Raw genomic sequence first — 21,409 nt, 5'->3', positions numbered from 1 at the left:
AGTGGGAGAGGCAGAGAGGGGGAGAGGCAGCGAGGGGGAGAGGCAGCGAGTGGGAGAGGCAGAGAGGGGAGAGGCAGCGAGTGGGAGAGGCAGTGAGTGGGAGAGGCAGTGAGTGGGAGAGGCAGCGAGTGGGAGAGGCAGTGAGTGGGAGAGGCAGTGAGTGGGAGAGGCAGCGAGTGGGAGAGGCAGTGAGTGGGAGAGAAGAGAGTGGGAGAGGCAGTGAGTGGGAGAGGCAGAGAGTGGGAGAGGCAGAGAGTGGGAGAGGCAGTGAGTGGGAGAGAAGAGAGTGGGAGAGGCAGCGAGTGGGAGAGGCAGTGAGTGGGAGAGAAGAGAGTGGGAGAGAAGAGAGTGGGAGGCAGCGAGTGGGAGAGGGTGAGGGAGAGGCAGAGGGAGAGGCAGTGAGTGGGAGAGGCAGCGAGGGGGAGAGGCAGTGAGTGGGAGAGAAGAGAGTGGGAGAGGCAGTGAGTGGGAGAGGCAGTGAGTGGGAGAGAAGAGAGTGGGAGAGGCAGCGAGGGGGAGAGGCAGCGAGTGGGAGAGGCAGTGAGTGGGAGAGGCAGAGAGTGAATTATACAAAGTCCGTATCCAAAGTAGTAGCCTATTCCGAATAGAGTACCATTTGCTATTGCCTAAATAGTGTACTACTTTTGGCCTGGACCCATAGGGCTCTTGTTAAAAGTAGTGCACTATATAGGGAATAGGGTGCCATAGGGCTCTGGTTAAAAGTAATTCACTATATGTAGCGAATAGGGAGCCATTCAGGATCAGTTTCCTGATTCTGAATCTCTGCCCAGTGTCCCTCTGCCAATACCAATATTTAATCACTGAACGGTACCCAGAAGCTACCCAGGTAGTTAAACATAGTGAACCACTGACAAGGTCCAAATAGCATTCTATTCCCTATATAGTGCACTGCTTTTGATCAGGGCCCAATGGCACCCTATTCCCTATATAGTGCACTACTTTTGACCAGGGCCCATAGGGTTGTGGTCAAAAGTAGTGGACTATATAAGGGATAAGGTACCATTCTGGTAAATAGAGATGTTGACATGGCCGTAACCCTGATCCTGTTGTATCTGCAGCACTGTCAAGAGGAAATCAACACAGGGCATTACTGAGTCATTACTGAGTCAGGGCATTACTGAGTCATTACTGAGTCAGGGCATTACTGAGTCATTACTGAGTCAGGGCATTACTGAGTCATTACCCCGTAATCGGTGCATATTACACAGAAATGTGGACCTAAGAGCAATTTCGTTGAAAATGTATTCAATGCAGTTTCCAAAATTGTATGCATTTATACCAATATAGGTCATATCTTATCATTCAAATCTGTTTTCAAAAAATAAATTCCAAACAGAATACGGTACTACGACAAATTCCTTTTATTATCAGGAGACACAATGTAACGTTCCTAAAACCATACAGTATTCATTGGATGGATGACCTATTGACCTATTGCATTGTAGAAGCGCCATACAAAACACTTCAAGCCCTCAATAGGTTGATAGACACATAGCCAAGCAGTTTCCTATCTCTCACTTTCAATGTAAATACCACTAACACTACAGGGGTTCTGGGAAAAAAAAGAAGAAGAAAAAAATATTTGACATGAAAAAGACTGACACAGAGGTGACAACTATCTGACACAGAGGTGACAGCTATCTGACACAGAGGTGACAGCTATCTGACACAGAGGTGACAACTATCTGACACAGAGGTGACAGCTATCTGACACAGAGGTGACAGCTATCTGACACAGAGGTGACAGCTATCTGACACAGAGGTGACAGCTATCTGACACAGAGGTGACAGCTATCTGACACAGAGGTGACAGCTATCTGACACAGAGGTGACAGCTATCTGACACAGAGGTGACAGCTATCTGACACAGAGGTGACAGCTATCTGACACAGAGGTGACAGCTATCTGACACAGAGGTGACAGCTATCTGACACAGAGGTGACAACACAGAGCTCCAATGTTCCAGTAATTTAAAAATGCATCATTAGTTATGGATTGGTGTAAGCATAGCAAGGTTATGAACATCACTTGAACCAATTTAGATCTGTGATTACTTGAGGAAAGCTAGGAAAGAAGAAAGGAACAGAGACTCTGTGGGGAGGCTGTTGAGGTCATAGGTCACTTTGGCAGAGGAGTGGCAGCGGTGAGGGACAAACAGAGCAGACTGACTATGTGGATGTATACACAGCACAGTTGACCGGTAGATTGACAGCTTCAGTTGGTGTTCTAGAGTGTTCCAGAAGCTCCACTGGTGTTCTGGAGCCTTCTGGAAGCCTGCTGGGTGGTTCTAGTTCTAGAGTGTTCTAGAGCCTTCTGGAAGCCTGCTGGGTGGTTCTGGTTCTAGTCTTGTCCTCCACACAGCATCAGCAGGGTCTTACGGTAGTCCCCTGAGGTATCACCCTGAGAGAGGAAGCAGCAGCTTTTTAGGAACTTACTAAAACAGACACCGTCCCAAATGGCACTATATAATAATAGGGGACCATTTGGGATGCATACAAAAATTTTTTTTGTTTGTTGTTTTTTGTGTGAATTGCACCCCTTTTTCTCCCCATTTTCGTGGTGTCCAATTGTTTAGTAGCTACTATCTTGTCTCATCGCTACAACTCCCGTACGGGCTCGGGAGAGACGAAGGTTGAAAGTCATGCGTCCTGCGATACACAACCCAACCAAGCCGTACTGCTTCTTAACACAGCGTGCATCCAACCCCGGAAGCCAGCCGCACCAATGTGTCGGAGGAAACACCGTGCACCTGGCAACCTTGGTTAGCGCGCACTGCGCCCGGCCCGCCACAGGAGTCGCTGGTGCGCGATGAGACAAGGACATCCCTACCGACCAAGCCCTCCCTAACCCGGACGATGCTAGGCCAATTGTGCGTCACCCCACGGACCTCCCGGTCGCGGCCGGTTACGACAGAGCCTGGGCGCGAACCCAGAGTCTCTGGTGGCACAGCAGGGGATGCATACAGGAGAGGAAGGAGTATTTAGGGTCTCTTTTACTGAGTGTTTATACAGTATATGTTATTATATCATATATTATATAATTAACCAATAAGATCTGAGGGGGTATGGCCAATATACCACGGCTCAGGGCTGTTCTTAGACCTGACGAACCGTGGTATACGGTCTGATATACCACGGCTGTCAGCCAATCAGCATTCAGGGCTCGAACCACCCAGGTCATAATCTAAGTTATATAATATGTGATATAATCTAAGTTATAAACTGGGTTGTTTTTACTCTTATAATTACATTGGTAAACAGTTTATAATAACAATAAGTCACCTCTGGGGTTTGTGGTATATTGGCCAATATACCACAGCTAAGGGCTGTATGCAGGTACTCCGCGTTGCGTTGTGCCTAAGAACAGCCCTTAGCCGTGGTATATTGGCCATATACCACACCCCCTCGGGCCTTATTGGTTATTTATATCATATATTATATAGCTATATACATATTCTAAGTTATTCAGAGTGGGGTAATCAGTTAGGTATATGAACAGCTCCCACAGTAAAAACATTTTCAACTCAATAATGTCACACAGACACAGTAACACAGAGACACACAGTACAGTACATCACAGAGACACATACAGTACATCAAACAGTACATCACAGAGATACATACAGTACATCACAGAGATACATACAGTACATCACAGAGATACATACAGTACATCACAGAGATACATACAGTACATCACAGAGATACATACAGTACATCACAGAGATACATACAGTACATCACAGAGATACATACAGTACATCACAGAGATACATACAGTACATCACAGAGATACATACAGTACATCACAGAGACACATACAGTACATCACAGAGATACATACAGTACATCACAGAGATACATACAGTACATCACAGAGATACATACAGTACATCACAGAGATACATACAGTACATCACAGAGATACATACAGTACATCACAGAGATACATACAGTACATCACAGAGATACATACAGTACATCACAGAGATACATACAGTACATCACAGAGATACATACAGTACATCACAGAGACACATACAGTACATCACAGAGATACATACAGTACATCACAGAGACACATACAGTACATCACAGAGATACATACAGTACATCACAGAGATACATACAGTACATCACAGATACATACAGTACATCACAGAGATACATACAGTACATCACAGAGATACATACAGTACATCACAGAGATACATACAGTACATCACAGAGATACATACAGTACATCACAGAGACACATACAGTACATCACAGAGATACATACAGTACATCACAGAGACACATACAGTACATCACAGAGATACATACAGTACATCACAGAGATACATACAGTACATCACAGAGATACATACAGTACATCACAGAGATACATACAGTACATCACAGAGATACATACAGTACATCACAGAGACACACAGTACAGTACATCACAGAGACACATACAGTACATCAAACAGTACATCACAGAGATACATACAGTACATCACACAGACACACAGGGTTAGTGGACAGACACACAGGGTTAGTGGACAGACACACAGGGTTAGTGAACAGACACACAGGGTTAGTGGACAGACACACAGGGTTAAGGGACAGACACACAGGGTTAGTGGACAGACACACAGGGTTAGTGGACAGACACACAGGGTTAGTGGACAGACACACAGGGTTAGTGGACAGACACACAGGGTTAAGGGACAGACACACAGGGTTAGGGGACAGACACACAGGGTTAGTGGACAGACACACAGGGTTAAGGGACAGACACACAGGGTTAAGGGACAGACACACAGGGTTAGTGGACAGACACACAGGGTTAGTGGACAGACACACAGGGTTAGTGGACAGACACACAGGGTTAGTGGACAGACACACAGGGTTAGTGGACAGACACACAGGGTTAGTGGACAGACACACAGGGTTAGTGGACAGACACACAGGGTTAAGGGACAGACACACAGGGTTAGTGGACAGACACACAGGGTTAAGGGACAGACACACAGGGTTAGTGGACAGACACACAGGGTTAGTGGACAGACACACAGGGTTAGTGGACAGACACACAGGGTTAGTGGACAGACACACAGGGTTAGTGGACAGACACACAGGGTTAGTGAACAGACACACAGGGTTAGTGGACAGACACACAGGGTTAGTGGACAGACACACAGGGTTAGTGGACAGACACACAGGGTTAGTGGACAGACACACAGGGTTAAGGGACAGACACACAGGGTTAGTGGACAGACACACAGGGTTAAGGGACAGACACACAGGGTTAGTGGACAGACACACAGGGTTGGACAGACACACAGGGTTAGTGGACAGACACACAGGGTTAGTGGACAGACAGGGACAGACACACAGGGTTAGTGGACAGACACACAGGGTTAGTGGACAGACACACAGGGTTAGTGGACAGACACACAGGGTTAGTGGACAGACACACAGGGTTAGTGGACAGACACACAGGGTTAGTGACAGACACACAGGGTTAGTGAACAGACACACAGGGTTAGTGGACAGACACACAGGGTTAGTGAACAGACACACAGGGTTAGTGGACAGACACACAGGGTTAGTGAACAGACACACAGGGTTAGTGGACAGACACACAGGGTTAGTGGACAGACACACAGGGTTAGTGGACAGACACACAGGGTTAGTGGACAGACACACAGGGTTAGTGGACAGACACACAGGGTTAGTGGACAGACACACAGGGTTAGTGGACAGACACACAGGGTTAGTGGACAGACACACAGGGTTAGTGGACAGACACACAGGGTTAGTGGACAGACACACAGGGTTAGTGGACAGACACACAGGGTTAGTGGACAGACATTTATAGAAATCAAAGAAGTTATAACATATCAGAATCTAAGTTCCCAATCGGTTTTGAAATACATTCAATTAGCAAAACGGCAATTTACTTTACGCTGACGGCAATAAAGAACGTCTCCAGATCGGATTAGATTTTTTATTGTATTTTAATGACACAGCGACTGTATTCACAGCACGTGACTTCACGACTCTTTCAACCAATCAGTATATCAATCCCCAACCATTCCATTATAGCTCTTATATCCCCCTCTGGTACATAGATGATATCATTGACATTATTTAAGGGTCACCCTCACCTGCATAAGTTAGTACTGGTGAATGTGTCCTAAATTAAACCCTACTCTAGGTTCTATATAGTGCACTACTTTCAACCCGGGCCCGTAGAGGAACAGGGTGCCATTCAGTACACAACCCAGGTCTTTTACATGTGAGAGTCAGTATAGACCTGTTATTGGGCACTTCCTGCCTCAACATTTTACATGTGAGAGTCAGTATAGACCTGTTATTGGGCACTTCCTGCCTCGACATTTTACATGTGAGAGTCAGTATAGACCTGTTATTGGGCACTTCCTGCCTCGACATATTCCAGCCAATCACGGGTGTCGGCCTTCAGAGAGGAAGTCAGGGGAAATTCCTAAACAGCTGTATGGCAGCCGCAGCCCCACAAGCCCCGCCCGACACAGGAAGCTATAGAGCACCGTTCCCCGTTCCACCCGTCTCGAACGGAAATAGGATGTGTAGCAGCACAGTTAGTGCAACAGAACACACAACACACACACAACACACACACACACACACACACACAGACGCACAGACACACACACAGACACACACACACACACGCACAGACACACACACAGACACACACACACACAGACACGCACACACACACAGACACACACACAGACACACACACAGACACGCACACAGACACGCACACACAGACACACACACAGACACACACACACAGACACACACAGACACACACAGACACACACACAGACAGACACACAGACACACCCCGAGGGTGTACAGGGGCATGTAAAGGGACGTGCAAAGTGTAGTAGACAGTAGTGTGTCACTCGACATGTAAAATATGAAAACTTACAACCATGGTCTCTACCTGGATGAATTCATGGAGAGAACAGTCGTGAGTCTCCTTGAACTCTTTGCGGATATTGAAAAGATCGACTTCACTGCGTGAGACCATGATGCGGATCAGAGCCCTGTCGTCTGTGCCAATACACTGCAGAGAGAACAGAGAAAACATGTTTATACACACATATACTGATCAAAAATATATAAAATACCCCCCTCTAATTTCACAAGGCCCTAATCTATAGATTTCACATGACTGGGAATACAGATATGCATCTGTTGGTCACAGATACTTAAAACACAATGTGCCTCAGGATCTTATCTCTGTATTATTATATATTATATTATTATTATTATTATTATTATTATTATTATTATTATTATCTCAGTCTTTTTGTGCATTCAAATTGCTATTGGTAAAATGTTCATCGTAGCTAATGCCTGCCCATACCATAACCTCACCATGGGGCACTCTATTCACAATGTTGACATCAGCAAACCGCTCACCCACACCACACCGTACACGTGGTCTGCGGTTGTGAGGCCGGTTGGATGTACACCAAAATTCTCTAAAACGACGTTGGAGACGGCTTATGGTAGAGAAATCAACATTAAATTATCTGGCAACAGGTCTGGTGGACATTCCTGAAGTCAGCATGTCAATTGACGCTCCCTTAAAATCTTGAGACATCAGTGACATTGTGTTGTGTGACAAAACTGCACATTTCAGAGAGGCCTTTTATTGTCCCCCAGCACAAGGTGCACCTGTGTAATAATCATGCTCCTTTAATCAGCTTCTTGATATGCCACACCTGTCAGGTGGATGGATTATCTTGGTAAAGGAGAAATGATCACTGACATGGGATGTAAACACATTTGTTCACAACATTTGAGAGAAATAATATGTTTGTGCGTCTGGAACATTTCTGGGATCTTTAATTTCAGCTCATGAAACATGGGACCAACACTTTACATGTTGTGTTTATATTTTAGTTCAGTGTCGTTGGATCCCTAGTATTCACTGTCGATGAAGCAACAGCTTTTTGGGGTCCACACAAAACACAATACAAAACACAATACAATACAAAACACAATACAAAACACAACAAAACATACATAGCCTGCTCTAGCAGGAAGACAGAAACAACAACATGAAGTGGTTAGAAAAACCATCCCCTTTAGGCCTGCTCGTACTAACAGCTAGCCTAGTAAAAACTGGATTTCGCTAGCTATCCACGGGCAGTGAAACATGGCTGGACTGCGATGGGAGCCGTTTGGAAAAAGCATCAGAAATAGACCTACCTTCATGGCTTTGTACAGGCGCTCTGCAATGTAACTAGGCTGGTTCTTTACACTCCGAACTGCAACGAGAAAGAGAGATATGATAGGTCAACCACAACAAAACAAGGCTGTATTTGTCAACAGCCTCAATGGCCTATACTCCACTCTGGAGTCAAGGGTCAAACTGAAGAAGCCATCCAATCAAATGCCTTATTACCTATGCCATACATGGCCTGTTTCACGTCTCCAGACATCTCATTCTTGATGATCTGTTCGATGTCCTTATTGCTGCATCGAACAAACTCTTGGAACACTGAGAAGAAAAAACATCTAAATTACATGTCTTTCTTCGATTGTAAAAGCCAGACATCGAAGCTTTTATGTCCAATAATCTAATATTGCATTAGTGATTAAATAGTGTTTCTCTGGTACCTCTCTGAGATGTGGTCAGTAGTGATTAAATAGTGTTTATCTGGTACCTCTCTGAGATGTGGTCAGTAGTGATTAAATAGTGTTTCTCTGGTACCTCTCTGAGATGTGGTCAGTAGTGATTAAATAGTGTTTATCTGGTACCTCTCTGAGATGTGGTCAGTAGTGATTAAATAGTGTTTCTCTGGTACCTCTCTGAGATGTGGTCAGTAGTGATTAAATAGTGTTTATCTGGTACCTCTCTGAGATGTGGTCAGTAGTGATTAAATAGTGTTTATCTGGTACCTCTCTGAGATGTGGTCAGTAGTGATTAAATAGTGTTTCTCTGGTACCTCTCCTGAGATGTGGTCAGTAGTGATTAAATAGTGTTTATCTGGTACCTCTCCTGAGATGTGGTCAGTAGTGATTAAATAGTGTTTATCTGGTACCTCTCTGAGATGTGGTCAGTAGTGGTTAAATAGTGTTTATCTGGTACCTCTCTGAGATGTGGTCAGTAGTGATTAAATAGTGTTTATCTGGTACCTCTCCTGAGATGTGGTCAGTAGTGATTAAATAGTGTTTCTCTGGTACCTCTCTGAGATGTGGTCAGTAGTGATTAAATAGTGTTTATCTGGTACCTCTCCTGAGATGTGGTCAGTAGTGATTAAATAGTGTTTATCTGGTACCTCTCTGAGATGTGGTCAGTAGTGATTAAATAGTGTTTATCTGGTACCTCTCTGAGATGTGGTCAGTAGTGATTAAATAGTGTTTCTCTGGTACCTCTCTGAGATGTGGTCAGTAGTGATTAAATAGTGTTTATCTGGTACCTCTCTGAGATGTGGTCAGTAGTGATTAAATAGTGTTTCTCTGGTACCTCTCTGAGATGTGGTCAGTAGTGATTAAATAGTGTTTATCTGGTACCTCTCTGAGATGTGGTCAGTAGTGATTAAATAGTGTTTATCTGGTACCTCTCTGAGATGTGGTCAGTAGTGATTAAATAGTGTTTATCTGGTACCTCTCTGAGATGTGGTCAGTAGTGATTAAATAGTGTTTCTCTGGTACCTCTCCTGAGATGTGGTCAGTAGTGATTAAATAGTGTTTATCTGGTACCTCTCTGAGATGTGGTCAGTAGTGATTAAATAGTGTTTATCTGGTACCTCTCTGAGATGTGGTCAGTAGTGATTAAATAGTGTTTATCTGGTACCTCTCCTGAGATGTGGTCAGTAGTGATTAAATAGTGTTTCTCTGGTACCTCTCTGAGATGTGGTCAGTAGTGATTAAATAGTGTTTATCTGGTACCTCTCCTGAGATGTGGTCAGTAGTGATTAAATAGTGTTTATCTGGTACCTCTCTTAGATGTGGTCAGTAGTGATTAAATAGTGTTTATCTGGTACCTCTCCTGAGATGTGGTCAGTAGTGATTAAATAGTGTTTATCTGGTACCTCTCTTAGATGTGGTCAGTAGTGATTAAATAGTGTTTATCTGGTACCTCTCTGAGATGTGGTCAGTAGTGATTAAATAGTGTTTATCTGGTACCTCTCTGAGATGTGGTCAGTAGTGATTAAATAGTGTTTATCTGGTACCTCTCTGAGATGTGGTCAGTAGTGATTAAATAGTGTTTCTCTGGTACCTCTCTGAGATGTGGTCAGTAGTGATTAAATAGTGTTTCACTGGTACCTCTCCTGAGATGTGGTCAGTAGTGGTTAAACAGTGTTTCTCTGGTACCTCTCTGAGATGTGGTCAGTAGTGATTAAATAGTGTTTATCTGGTACCTCTCTGAGATGTGGTCAGTAGTGATTAAATAGTGTTTCTCTGGTACCTCTCCTGAGATGTGGTCAGTAGTGATTAAATAGTGTTTCTCTGGTACCTCTCCTGAGATGTGGTCAGTAGTGATTAAATAGTGTTTCTCTGGTACCTCTCCTGAGATGTGGGAAGCTCCTGGTACAGAGGATACTCATGAATTTAATCTCCATGTCGTCAGAGTCTTCGTTACAGGCATCGGCCAGTTCCTGAAAAGAGCATCAACACTATTCCACAATAAACCCCGTTGAAAAATCGAACAAGCGAGAGTCATGTTGCATGATGTACTCACCTGGGCGTCCACCAATGCTCTGTCCCAGTCCGCCGGACCCTGCTCTCTCGCCCCCTGGTGGGGGAGGAAGAGCACGGCAGGAATTGTTATGTAGAATAGATTTCACTCATCCCTATAGAATTATACAGACGGCCCATATTATGTCCCTTTGTTTTGTAGATGTACGGTACGAGGGAATAAACGTTACCTGGACCAGCGACGTGAGGATCTGACTGAAGCGCCCTGAGGTGTCTGACTGGATAGCTTCCTCCATGCTCTTCTTATAGCCTGCAAGACATCAGACCCAGGTTAATACAAGGCTATTATTCATGCATCACAGGTGTTTCTAGCTACAATAACTGTTAATGCTTCAGTGTGTTATGGTTTAGTAACAGCTACTAGAAGAACTGGCTCCCCCTAAAGGCAACGATAGGTACCACAGTTCAAAGAGCAAGTCATATTGTATTAGTTGCGAACACATATTACGCAGATGTTATCGCAGGTGCAGAGAAATGCTGATGTTTCTCGCTCCAACAGTGCAGTATTACTTAACAATATAAAAACAATACACACAAATACCGCAACAAATAAAAATGAAGAAATATCAGAACGAGCGATGTCAGAGTCCGCAATACAAATATCATGGTACCAATAATTGCTATATGCATATATACAGTACCAGTCAAAAGTTTGGTACACACCTACTCATTCAAGGATTTTTCTTTATTTGGACTATTTTCTACATTGTAGAATAGTGATTAGTGATTGTATATTTTCTACATTGTAGAATAGTGATTAGTGATTGTATATTTTCTACATTGTAGAATAGTGATTAGTGATTGTATATTTTCTACATTGTAGAATAGTGATTAGTGATTGTATATTTTCTACATTGTAGAATAGTGATTAGTGATTGTATATTTTCTACATTGTAGAATAGTGATTAGTGATTGTATATTTTCTACATTGTAGAATAGTGATTAGTGATTGTATATTTTCTACATTGTAGAATAGTGATTAGTGATTGTATATTTTCTACATTGTAGAATAGTGATTAGTGATTGTATATTTTCTACATTGTAGAATAGTGATTAGTGATTGTATATTTTCTACATTGTAGAATAGTGATTAGTGATTGTATATCTTTTAAAGGGCGCTATAAGCCTCACCATCCTCGTAGGCAACGTTCATGGCATGGATCTCCTCGTTGCTCCTGGTTACCAGGATCTCAATCAGAGCGTGTTCATCTGTCCCCGCCCCCTGGAAAAATATTGAACCAGTTTGTGTGACTCCCGGAATAGGAAACGGGTGTTGTCATTCTGGTTTGTTTGAGCAGCCAACATCAAATCCATTTCTAGTCTTCTAAATGATAAATGATAGCCCAGATACCCAATGAGTTGGACGGTAGAGATATAACACCCCCGACCTGGCCCAGATACACAATGAGCCGGACGGTAGAGATATAACACCCCCGACCTGGCCCAGATACCCAATGAGTTGGACGGTAGAGATTTAACACCCCCGACCTGGCCCAGATACCCAATGAGTTGGACGGTAGAGATATAACACCCCCGACCTGGCCCAGATACACAATGAGCCGGACGGTAGAGATATAACACCCCCGACCTGGCCCAGATACCCAATGAGTTGGACGGTAGAGATTTAACACCCCCGACCTGGCCCAGATACACAATGAGCCGGACGGTAGAGATATAACACCCCCGACCTGGCCCAGATACCCAATGAGTTGGACGGTAGAGATTTAACACCCCCGACCTGGCCCAGATACACAATGAGTTGGACGGTAGAGATTTAACACCCCCGACCTGGCCCAGATACCCAATGAGTTGGACGGTAGAGATTTAACACCCCCGACCTGGCCCAGATACACAATGAGCCGGACGGTAGAGATATAACACCCCCGACCTGGCCCAGATACCCAATGAGTTGGACGGTAGAGATATAACACCCCCGACCTGGCCCAGATACCCAATGAGTTGGACGGTAGAGATTTAACACCCCCGACCTGGCCCAGATACACAATGAGCCGGACGGTAGAGATATAACACCCCCGACCTGGCCCAGATACCCAATGAGTTGGACGGTAGAGATATAACACCCCCGACCTGGCCCAGATACCCAATGAGTTGGACGGTAGAGATTTAACACCCCCGACCTGGCCCAGATACACAATGAGCCGGACGGTAGAGATATAACACCCCCGACCTGGCCCAGATACCCAATGAGTTGGACGGTAGAGATATAACACCCCGACCTGGCCCAGATACCCAATGAGTTGGACGGTAGAGATTTAACACCCCCGACCTGGCCCAGATACCCAATGAGTTGGACGGTAGAGATTTAACACCCCCGACCTGGCCCAGATACCCAATGAGTTGGACGGTAGAGATTTAACACCCCCGACCTGGCCCAGATACCCAATGAGTTGGACGGTAGAGATTTAACACCCCCGACCTGGCCCAGATACCCAATGAGTTGGACGGTAGAGATATAACACCCCGACCTGGCCCAGATACCCAATGAGTTGGACGGTAGAGATTTAACACCCCCGACCTGGCCCAGATACCCAATGAGTTGGACGGTAGAGATTTAACACCCCCGACCTGGCCCAGATACCCAATGAGTTGGACGGTAGAGATTTAACACCCCCGACCTGGCCCAGATCCCCGTTATTCGCTGGAGAAGGAAACGGAGACTTAGTGGAAAGAGATCAGGGCGCCTTGTGAACATCAGGTGATGAGTGTCAATCTGCCCTTGCCTTCCGTCCTGCTAGCTAACGTTCAAACGCTGGGAAATAAATGGGACGAACTGAAAGCACGTTTATTCTGCCAAAGGGACATTAAAAACTATATCTTATGTTTCACCGAGTCGTGGCTGAACGACAACATTGATAACATACAGCTGGCGGGTTATACACTCTATCAGCAGGACAGAACAGCAGCCTCTGGTAAGACACAGGGGCCTATGCATTTATGTAAACAGCAGCTGGTGCACAATATCTAAGGAAGTCTAAAATTTTTGGTCGCCTGAGGTAGAGTATCTCATGATAAGCTGTGGACCACACTATCTACCTAGAGAGTTTTCATCTGTATTTTTCGTAGCGGTCTACATACCACCACAGACCAATGCTGGCACTAAAACCGCACTCAATGAGCTGCATACCGCCATAAGCAAACAGGAAAACGCTCATCCAGAGGCGGCGCTCCTAGTGTCCGGAGACTTTAATGCAGGGAAACTCAAATCAGTTTTAATTCATTTCTATCAGCATGTTAAATGTGCAACCAGATGGAAAACATTCTAGACCACCTTTCCTCCACACACAGAGACACGTACAAAGCTCTCCCTCCATTTGGCAAATCTGACCATAATTCTATCCTCCTGATTCCAAGCTAAAATTAAAGCTGGAAGCACCAATGAATTGGTCTATAAAAAAAGTGGTCAGATGAAGCAGATGCTAAACTACAGGACTGTTTTGCACAGACTGGAATATGTTCCGGGATTCTTCTCGTGGCATTGAGGAGTACACCACATCAGTCATTGGCTTTATCAATAAGTGCATCGAGGACGTCGTCCCCACAGTGACTGTACGTACATACCCCAACCAGAAGCCATGGATTACAGGCAACATCTGCCCTGAGCTAAAGGGTAGAGCTGCCACTTACAAGGAGCGGGACTAACCCAGAAGCTTATAAGAAATCCCGCTATGACCTGCGATGAACCATCAAACAGGCAAAGCGTCAATACAGGACTAAGATCGAATCGTACTACACCTGCTCTGACACTTACAGACTACAAAGGAAAGCACAGCCGAGAGCTGCCCAGTGACAACGGCTCCGACGCATGTTGGATGTGGCAGGGCCACAGTAACACTGAAACATGCGTGAGAGCATCAGCTGTTCCGGACGACTGTGTGATCACTCTCTCCGCAACCGATGTGAGTAAGACTTTTAAACAGGTCAACATTCACAAGGCCTCAGGGCCAGACGGATTACCAGGACGTGTACTCTGAGCATGCGCTGACCAATTGGCAAGTGTCTTCACTGACATTTTCAACCTCTCCCTGACCGAGTCTGTAATACCAACATGTTTCAAGCTGGCCACCATAGTCCCTGTGCCCAAGAACACTAAGGTAACCTGCCTAAATGACTAGCAACCTGTAGCACATGTCTGTAGCCATGAAGTACTTTGACAGGCTGGTCACGGCTCACATCAACACCATTATCCCAGAAACCCTAGACCCATTCCAATTTGCAAACCGCACCAATAGTTCCACAGATGATGTAATCTCTATTGCACTCCACACTGCCCTTTCACACCTGGACAAAAGGATCACCTATGTGAGAATGCTATTTGTTGACTACAGCTCAGTGTTCATCACCATAGTGCCCTCAAAGCTCATCACTAAGCTAAGGACCCTGGGACTAAACACCTCCCTCTACAACTGGATCCTGGACTTCCTGACTACAGGAAAAGGAGGACCGAGCACTCCCCCATTGTCATCGACGGGGCTGTAGTGGAGCAGGTTTAGAGCTTCAAGTTCTTTGGCGTCCACATCACCAACAAACTAACATGGTCCAAGCACACCAAGACAGTCGTGAAGAGTGCATGACAAAACCTATTCCCCCTCAGGAGACTGAAAAGATTTGGCATGGGTCCTGAGATCCTCAAAAGGTTATACAGCTGCACCCTTGAGAGCATCCTGACGGGTTGCATCCCTGCCTGGTATGGCAACTGCTCGGCCTCCAACTGCAAGGCACGACAGAGGGAAGTGTGTTCGACCCAGTACATCACCGGGGCTAAGCTTCCTGCCATCCAGGACCTCTATACCAGCCAGTGTCAGAGGAAGGCCCTAAAAATGGTCAAAGACTCCAGCCACCCTAGTCATAGACTGTTCTCTCTGCTACCGCGCGGTACCGGAGCACCAAGTCAAGGTCCAAGAGGCTTCTAAATATCTTCTACCCCCAAGCCATAAGACTCCTGAACATCGGGTCAAATGGCTACCCAGACTATTTGCATTGCCCCCCTGCTCTGGAACACTGATGCTACTCTCTGTTATTATCTATGCATAGTCACTTTAATAACTCTACCTACATGTACATATTACTTCAACTAACCGGTGGCCCCACACATTGACTCTGTACCGGTAACCCATGTATATAGACCTGCTATTGTTATTTACTGCTGCTCTTTAATTATTTGTTATTCTTATCAAATTATTATTATTTTTTTTTGGGGGGGGGGGTTATTTTCTTAAAACTGCATTGTTGGTTAAGTAAGCATTTCACTGTAAGGTCTACACCTGTTGTATTCAGCATTTCACTGTAAGGTCTACTACACCTGTTGTATTCAGCATTTCACTGTAAGGTCTACTACACCTGTTGTATTCAGCATTTCACTGTAAGGTCTAAACCTGTTGTATTCAGCATTTCACTGTAAAGTCTAAACCTGTTGTATTCAGCATTTCACTGTAAGGTCTAAACCTGTTGTATTCAGCATTTCACTGTAAAGTCTAAACCTGTTGTATTCAGCATTTCACTGTAAGGTCTAAACCTGTTGTATTCAGCATTTCACTGTAAGGTCTAAACCTGTTGTATTCAGCATTTCACTGTAAAGTCTAAACCTGTTGTATTCAGCATTTCACTGTAAGGTCTAAACCTGTTGTATTCAGCATTTCACTGTAAAGTCTAAACCTGTTGTATTCAGCATTTCACTGTAAAGTCTAAACCTGTTGTATTCAGCATTTCACTGTAAGGTCTACTACACCTGTTGTATTCAGCATTTCACTGTAAGGTCTACTACACCTGTTGTATTCAGCATTTCACTGTAAGGTCTACTACACCTGTTGTATTCAGCATTTCACTGTAAGGTCTAAACCTGTTGTATTCAGCATTTCACTGTAAGGTCTAAACCTGTTGTATTCAGAGCATGTGACAAATACAACTTGATTTGATTCTTTGAAATTATTGTCAAAAACAGAAATACCGTATTTACATAAGTATTCAGACCCTTTGCTATGAGACTTGAAATTGAGCTCAGGTGCATCCTGCATCCATTGATCATCCTTGAGATGTTTCTACAACTTCATTGGAGTCCACCTGTAGTAAGTTCAATTGATTGGACATGATTTGGAAAGGCACACACCTGTCTATATAAGGTCCAATAGTTGTCAGAGCAAAAACAAAGCCATAAGGTCGAAGGAATTGTCCGTAGAGCTCCGAGACAGGATTGTGTTGAGACACAGATCTGGGGAAGGGTACCAAAAAATATCTGCAGCGTTGAAGGTGCCCAAGAACACAGTGGACTGCATCATTCTTAAATGGAAGAAGTTTGGAACCACCAAGACTCTTCCTAGAGCTGCCCGGCCAAACTGAGCAATCAGGGGAGAAGGGCTTTGGTCAGGGAGGTGACCAAGAACCCGATGGTCACTCTGACAGAGCTCCAGAGTTCCTCTGTGGAGGTGGGAGAACCTTCAAGAAGGACATTCATCTCTGCAGCATTCCACCAATCAGGCCTTTATGGTAGAGTGGTTAGATGGAAGCCACTCCTCAGTAAAAGGCCCATGACAGCCCGCTTGGAGTTTGCAAATGGCACCTAAAGACAGACAATGAAAAACAAGATTCTCTGGTCTGATGAAACCAAGATTGAATTATTTGGCCTGTATTCCAAGTGTAACGTCTGGAGGAAACCTGGCACCATCCCTACGGTGAAGCATGGTGGTGGCAGCATCATACTGTGGGGATGTTTTTCATCGGCAGGGACTGAGAGACTAGTCCTGACCGAGGGAAAGATGAACGACGCAAAGTACAGAGAGATTCTTGATGAAAACCTGCTCCAGAGCGCTCAGGACCTCAGACTGGGGAGATGGTTCACCTTCCAACCTGACAACAACACGCAGGTGTGGCTTTGGGTCTCTGAATGTCCTTGAGTAGCCAACCAGAGCCCGGACTACATCCCGATCGAACATCTCTGGAGAGATCAGAAAATAGCTTTGCAGTGTCGCTCCCCATCCAACCTGGCAGAGCTTGAGAGGATCTGCAGAGAAGAATGGGAGAAATTCCCCAAATATGGGTGTGCCAAGCTTGTAGCGTCATACCCAAGAAGACATGAGGCTGTAATCACTGCCAAAGTTGCTTCAACAAAGTACTGAGTAAAGGGTCTGAATACTTATGTAAATGTGACAATATTTCAGTTGTTTTTTAAAATATAAATTTGCAAACATTTCTTAAAATCTGTTTTTGCCTTTTTCTTTATTGGGTATTGTGTGTAGATTTAAGTAATTTCATACATTTTAGAATAAGGCTGTAACATAACAAAATGTGGAAAAAGTCATTGTGTCTGAATCCTTTACGAATGCGCTGTAGATACACTGACCACCCCCTCCTCCTACCTCCATCGCTTTCCTCATCATCTTGGCGTCAAACTCAGCGGGCGTCAGCATCAGGCCGATAATCAGCCTCTCCAGGTTCTTAGAGAGCTCAGACTTCAGATCCTTCATCAGGTCCTATAGGAGAGGTCGTAGTTAACACACAGAACAGATGACCATCTGATCCTGTGTACATCTGTAGCCCATGTGTGGAACGACTGGCACAAAATGGCTGCTGTGCATCACCCACTCACTGGAATGATGTCATCACATTGCAGCAAACAGAGTTTTGGATGTGGTGGGTTTCACAGTACAATGTAAAGCGCTACCATGTGAGTGTTGGGGGTGTCTGTCTTACCCTGCCGAGGATGGACTTAAAGGCCTGTCTGATCTCCTGTCTCTGCTCGTTGCTCCTGTTAGCCACAATGTCAATGATGACGTCTTCATCTGTGCCTAAAGACATGGCGGGAACAATGGTTATAAATACCTGTTTTATCAAACACTTCCACACAATATGTTTAATACCATATGATGTATGAACCAGTTACAACAACGTCATTAACACGGTTAGAGTGAAGGTGATGTGTTTTCCATGGGAGGCAATGTACCAAAGCCTTTCATGGCTTTCCTCAGGTTCTGAGCATCATCAGCCGGGTCGAAATCACTGGCAGGACGGATGGTCGGTCTGAGCTGAAGAAGAGAGGATGATGAGAGAGGGGGCAGGGGACAAACCAGATATAGTAAACACAACACACACACACACACACACACACACACACACACACACACACACACACACACACACACACACACACACACACACACACACACACACACACACATGTATAGTAAAGGCAAAGCCGTTATTGCATAATCCTCCTCCTGAAATGTCAACACTTCAAAGTGTCAGAGCAGGGTCAGAGCAGGGTCAGAGCAGGGTCAGAGCAGGGTCAGAGCAGGGTCAGAGCAGCAAGCATGCACAGGTCACCACGGGGTGAGGGGCCACAGCAAGGGAAGAGATGGTAGAGTTTATCACCACGGGGTGAGGGGCCACAGCAAGGGAGGAGATGGTTGAGTTATCAACACCAAGGGAAGAGATGGTTGAGTTATCACCACGGGGTGAGGGGCCACAGCAAGGGAGGAGATGGTTGAGTTATCAACACCAAGGGAAGAGATGGTTGAGTTATCACCACGGGGTGAGGGGCCACAGCAAGGGAGGAGATGGTTGAGTTATCAACACCAAGGGAAGAGATGGTTGAGTTATCACCACGGGGCGAGGGGCCACAGCAAGGGAGGAGATGGTAGAGTTATCACCACGGGGTGAGGGGCCACAGCAAGGGAAGAGATGGCTGAGTTATCACCACGGGGTGAGGGGCCACACGGGAAGAGATGGTAGAGTTATCACCACCGGGTGAGGGGCCACAGCAAGGGAAGAGATGGCTGAGTTATCACCACGGGGAGAGGGGCCACACGGGAAGAGATGGTAAAGTTATCACCACGGGTTGAGGGGCCACAGCAAGGGAGGAGATGGTGGAGTTATCACCACGGGGTGAGGGGCCACAGCAAGTTAGGAGATGGTAGAGTTATCAACAGCAAGGGAAAAGATGGTAGAGTTATCACCATGGGGTGAAGGGCCACAGCAAGGGAAGAGATAGTAGAGTTATCAACAGCAAGGGAAGAGATGGTAGAGTTATCAACAGCAAGGGAAAAGATGGTAGAGTTATCAACAGCAAGGGAAGAGATGGTTGAGTTATCACCACGGGGTGAGGGGCCACAGCAAGGGAAGAGATAGTAGAGTTATCAACAGCAAGGTAAGAGATGGTAGAGTTATCAACAGCAAGGGAAAATATGGTAGAGTTATCAACAGCAAGGGAAGAGATGGTTGAGTTATCACCACGGGGTGAGGGGCCACAGCAAGGGAGGAGATGGTGGAGTTATCACCACGGGGTGAAGGGCCACAGCAAGGGAAGAGATAGTAGAGTTATCAACAGCAAGGGAAGAGATGGTAGAGTTATCAACAGCAAGGGAAAAGATGGTAGAGTTATCAACAGCAAGGGAAGAGATGGTTGAGTTATCACCACGGGGTGAGGGGCCACAGCAAGGGAAGAGATAGTAGAGTTATCAACAGCAAGGTAAGAGATGGTAGAGTTATCAACAGCAAGGGAAAATATGGTAGAGTTATCAACAGCAAGGGAAGAGATGGTTGAGTTATCACCACGGGGTGAGGGGCCACAGCAAGGGAAGATATGGCTGAGTTATCACCACGGGGTGAAGGGCCACAAGGGAAGAGATGGTTGAGTTATCACCACGGGGTGAGGGGCCACAGCAAGGGAGGAGATGGTAGAGTTATCAACAGCAAGGGAAGAGACGGTAGAGTTATCAACACGGGGTGAGGGGCCACAGCAAGGGAGGAGATGGTAGAGTTATCACCACGGGGTGAGGGGCCACAGCAAGGGAAGAGATAGTAGAGTTATCAACAGCAAGGGAAGAGACGGTAGAGTTATCAACACGGGGTGAGGGGCCACAGCAAGGGAGGAGATGGTAGAGTTATCACCACGGGGTGAGGGGCCACAGCAAGGGAGGAGATGGTAGAGTTATCACCACGGGGTGAGGGGCCACAGCAAGGGAAGATATGGTAGAGTTATCACCACGGGGTGAGGGGCCACAGCAAGGGAGGAGATGGTTGTAAAGGTATTGAGACGCATGGCAGAGCCAGAACAGACATGCAATCTTTACTATGTGTAACGCTGAAATGACACCCTACACAGTGTACTATTTTTGAGGGCCAAAATGGCACAACGTTGTGTCCCAAATGTGACCCTATACAGTGCACTACTTTTGACCAGAGTTCACTAGTTCACTAAATAGGGCCATTTGGGATGTGTGAGCAGAGGGCCAAACCTGGACTTTTGTCATGGCGCTTGTTTCCCACATCTTGTAGGCTAGCTGAGCAGCCTCTGGGAAGAACTCTCCTGCAAGGCTGCAATGACCAATTATAGACTAATGAGTCAAGGAGTAATGAACAGACTGAATCAGAAAAACAGACAGTGGCTTTTAAGCCAATCTGGGCTGGGCATCCTGAAGATGCAAAACACGTTAATAATTAAATGTATCTAATCAAATCTAATCATGAGTCAACTCAACTCTACTTACAAAGCATGTAGAGGTCTGTAATTGGCATTTTATTGCATGACATAAGTGTGTGCAAACCTGGTCAAGAACTACAGGAAACGTATGATCTCTGTAATTGCAAACAAAGGTTTCTGTACCAAATATTAAGTTCTG

At 45.4% G+C, this 21,409-nt stretch overlaps 1 protein-coding gene and 1 long non-coding RNA gene across 2 annotated transcripts in view; both read right to left on the bottom strand.

Moving 5' to 3' along the window:
• Positions 1-1,359: 1,359 nt before the first annotated feature.
• The window catches only part of LOC118372830 (annexin A6-like), a 35,878-nt gene continuing 15,828 nt past the window's right edge, over positions 1,360-21,409 (bottom strand). The window contains exons 14-25 of the mRNA XM_052487404.1: positions 21,026-21,104; positions 18,733-18,814; positions 18,483-18,577; positions 18,149-18,262; positions 11,910-12,000; positions 10,949-11,028; positions 10,762-10,815; positions 10,585-10,678; positions 8,479-8,574; positions 8,283-8,341; positions 6,991-7,128; positions 1,360-2,421 (exon numbers count right to left, since the gene is read on the bottom strand). Of these exons, the coding sequence (XP_052343364.1) occupies positions 2,362-2,421; positions 6,991-7,128; positions 8,283-8,341; positions 8,479-8,574; positions 10,585-10,678; positions 10,762-10,815; positions 10,949-11,028; positions 11,910-12,000; positions 18,149-18,262; positions 18,483-18,577; positions 18,733-18,814; positions 21,026-21,104 (1,042 nt within the window). The 3' untranslated portion in view covers positions 1,360-2,361. The remainder of the gene's footprint in view (positions 2,422-6,990; positions 7,129-8,282; positions 8,342-8,478; positions 8,575-10,584; positions 10,679-10,761; positions 10,816-10,948; positions 11,029-11,909; positions 12,001-18,148; positions 18,263-18,482; positions 18,578-18,732; positions 18,815-21,025; positions 21,105-21,409) is intronic.
• Positions 8,581-10,295, bottom strand: LOC127913871 (uncharacterized). Its single transcript, XR_008087041.1, has 3 exons — positions 10,253-10,295; positions 9,356-9,873; positions 8,581-9,022 (listed from the first exon to the last, which is right to left on the bottom strand). It is a non-coding gene; the product is annotated as an uncharacterized LOC127913871 (long non-coding RNA).

Source organism: Oncorhynchus keta, chromosome 30 (genome assembly GCF_023373465.1).
Source record: "Oncorhynchus keta strain PuntledgeMale-10-30-2019 chromosome 30, Oket_V2, whole genome shotgun sequence".
Lineage (NCBI taxonomy): Eukaryota > Metazoa > Chordata > Actinopteri > Salmoniformes > Salmonidae > Oncorhynchus > Oncorhynchus keta.
The sequence above is the reverse complement of the archived record's forward strand: the minus strand, read 5'-3'. Positions and strand labels throughout refer to the sequence as shown.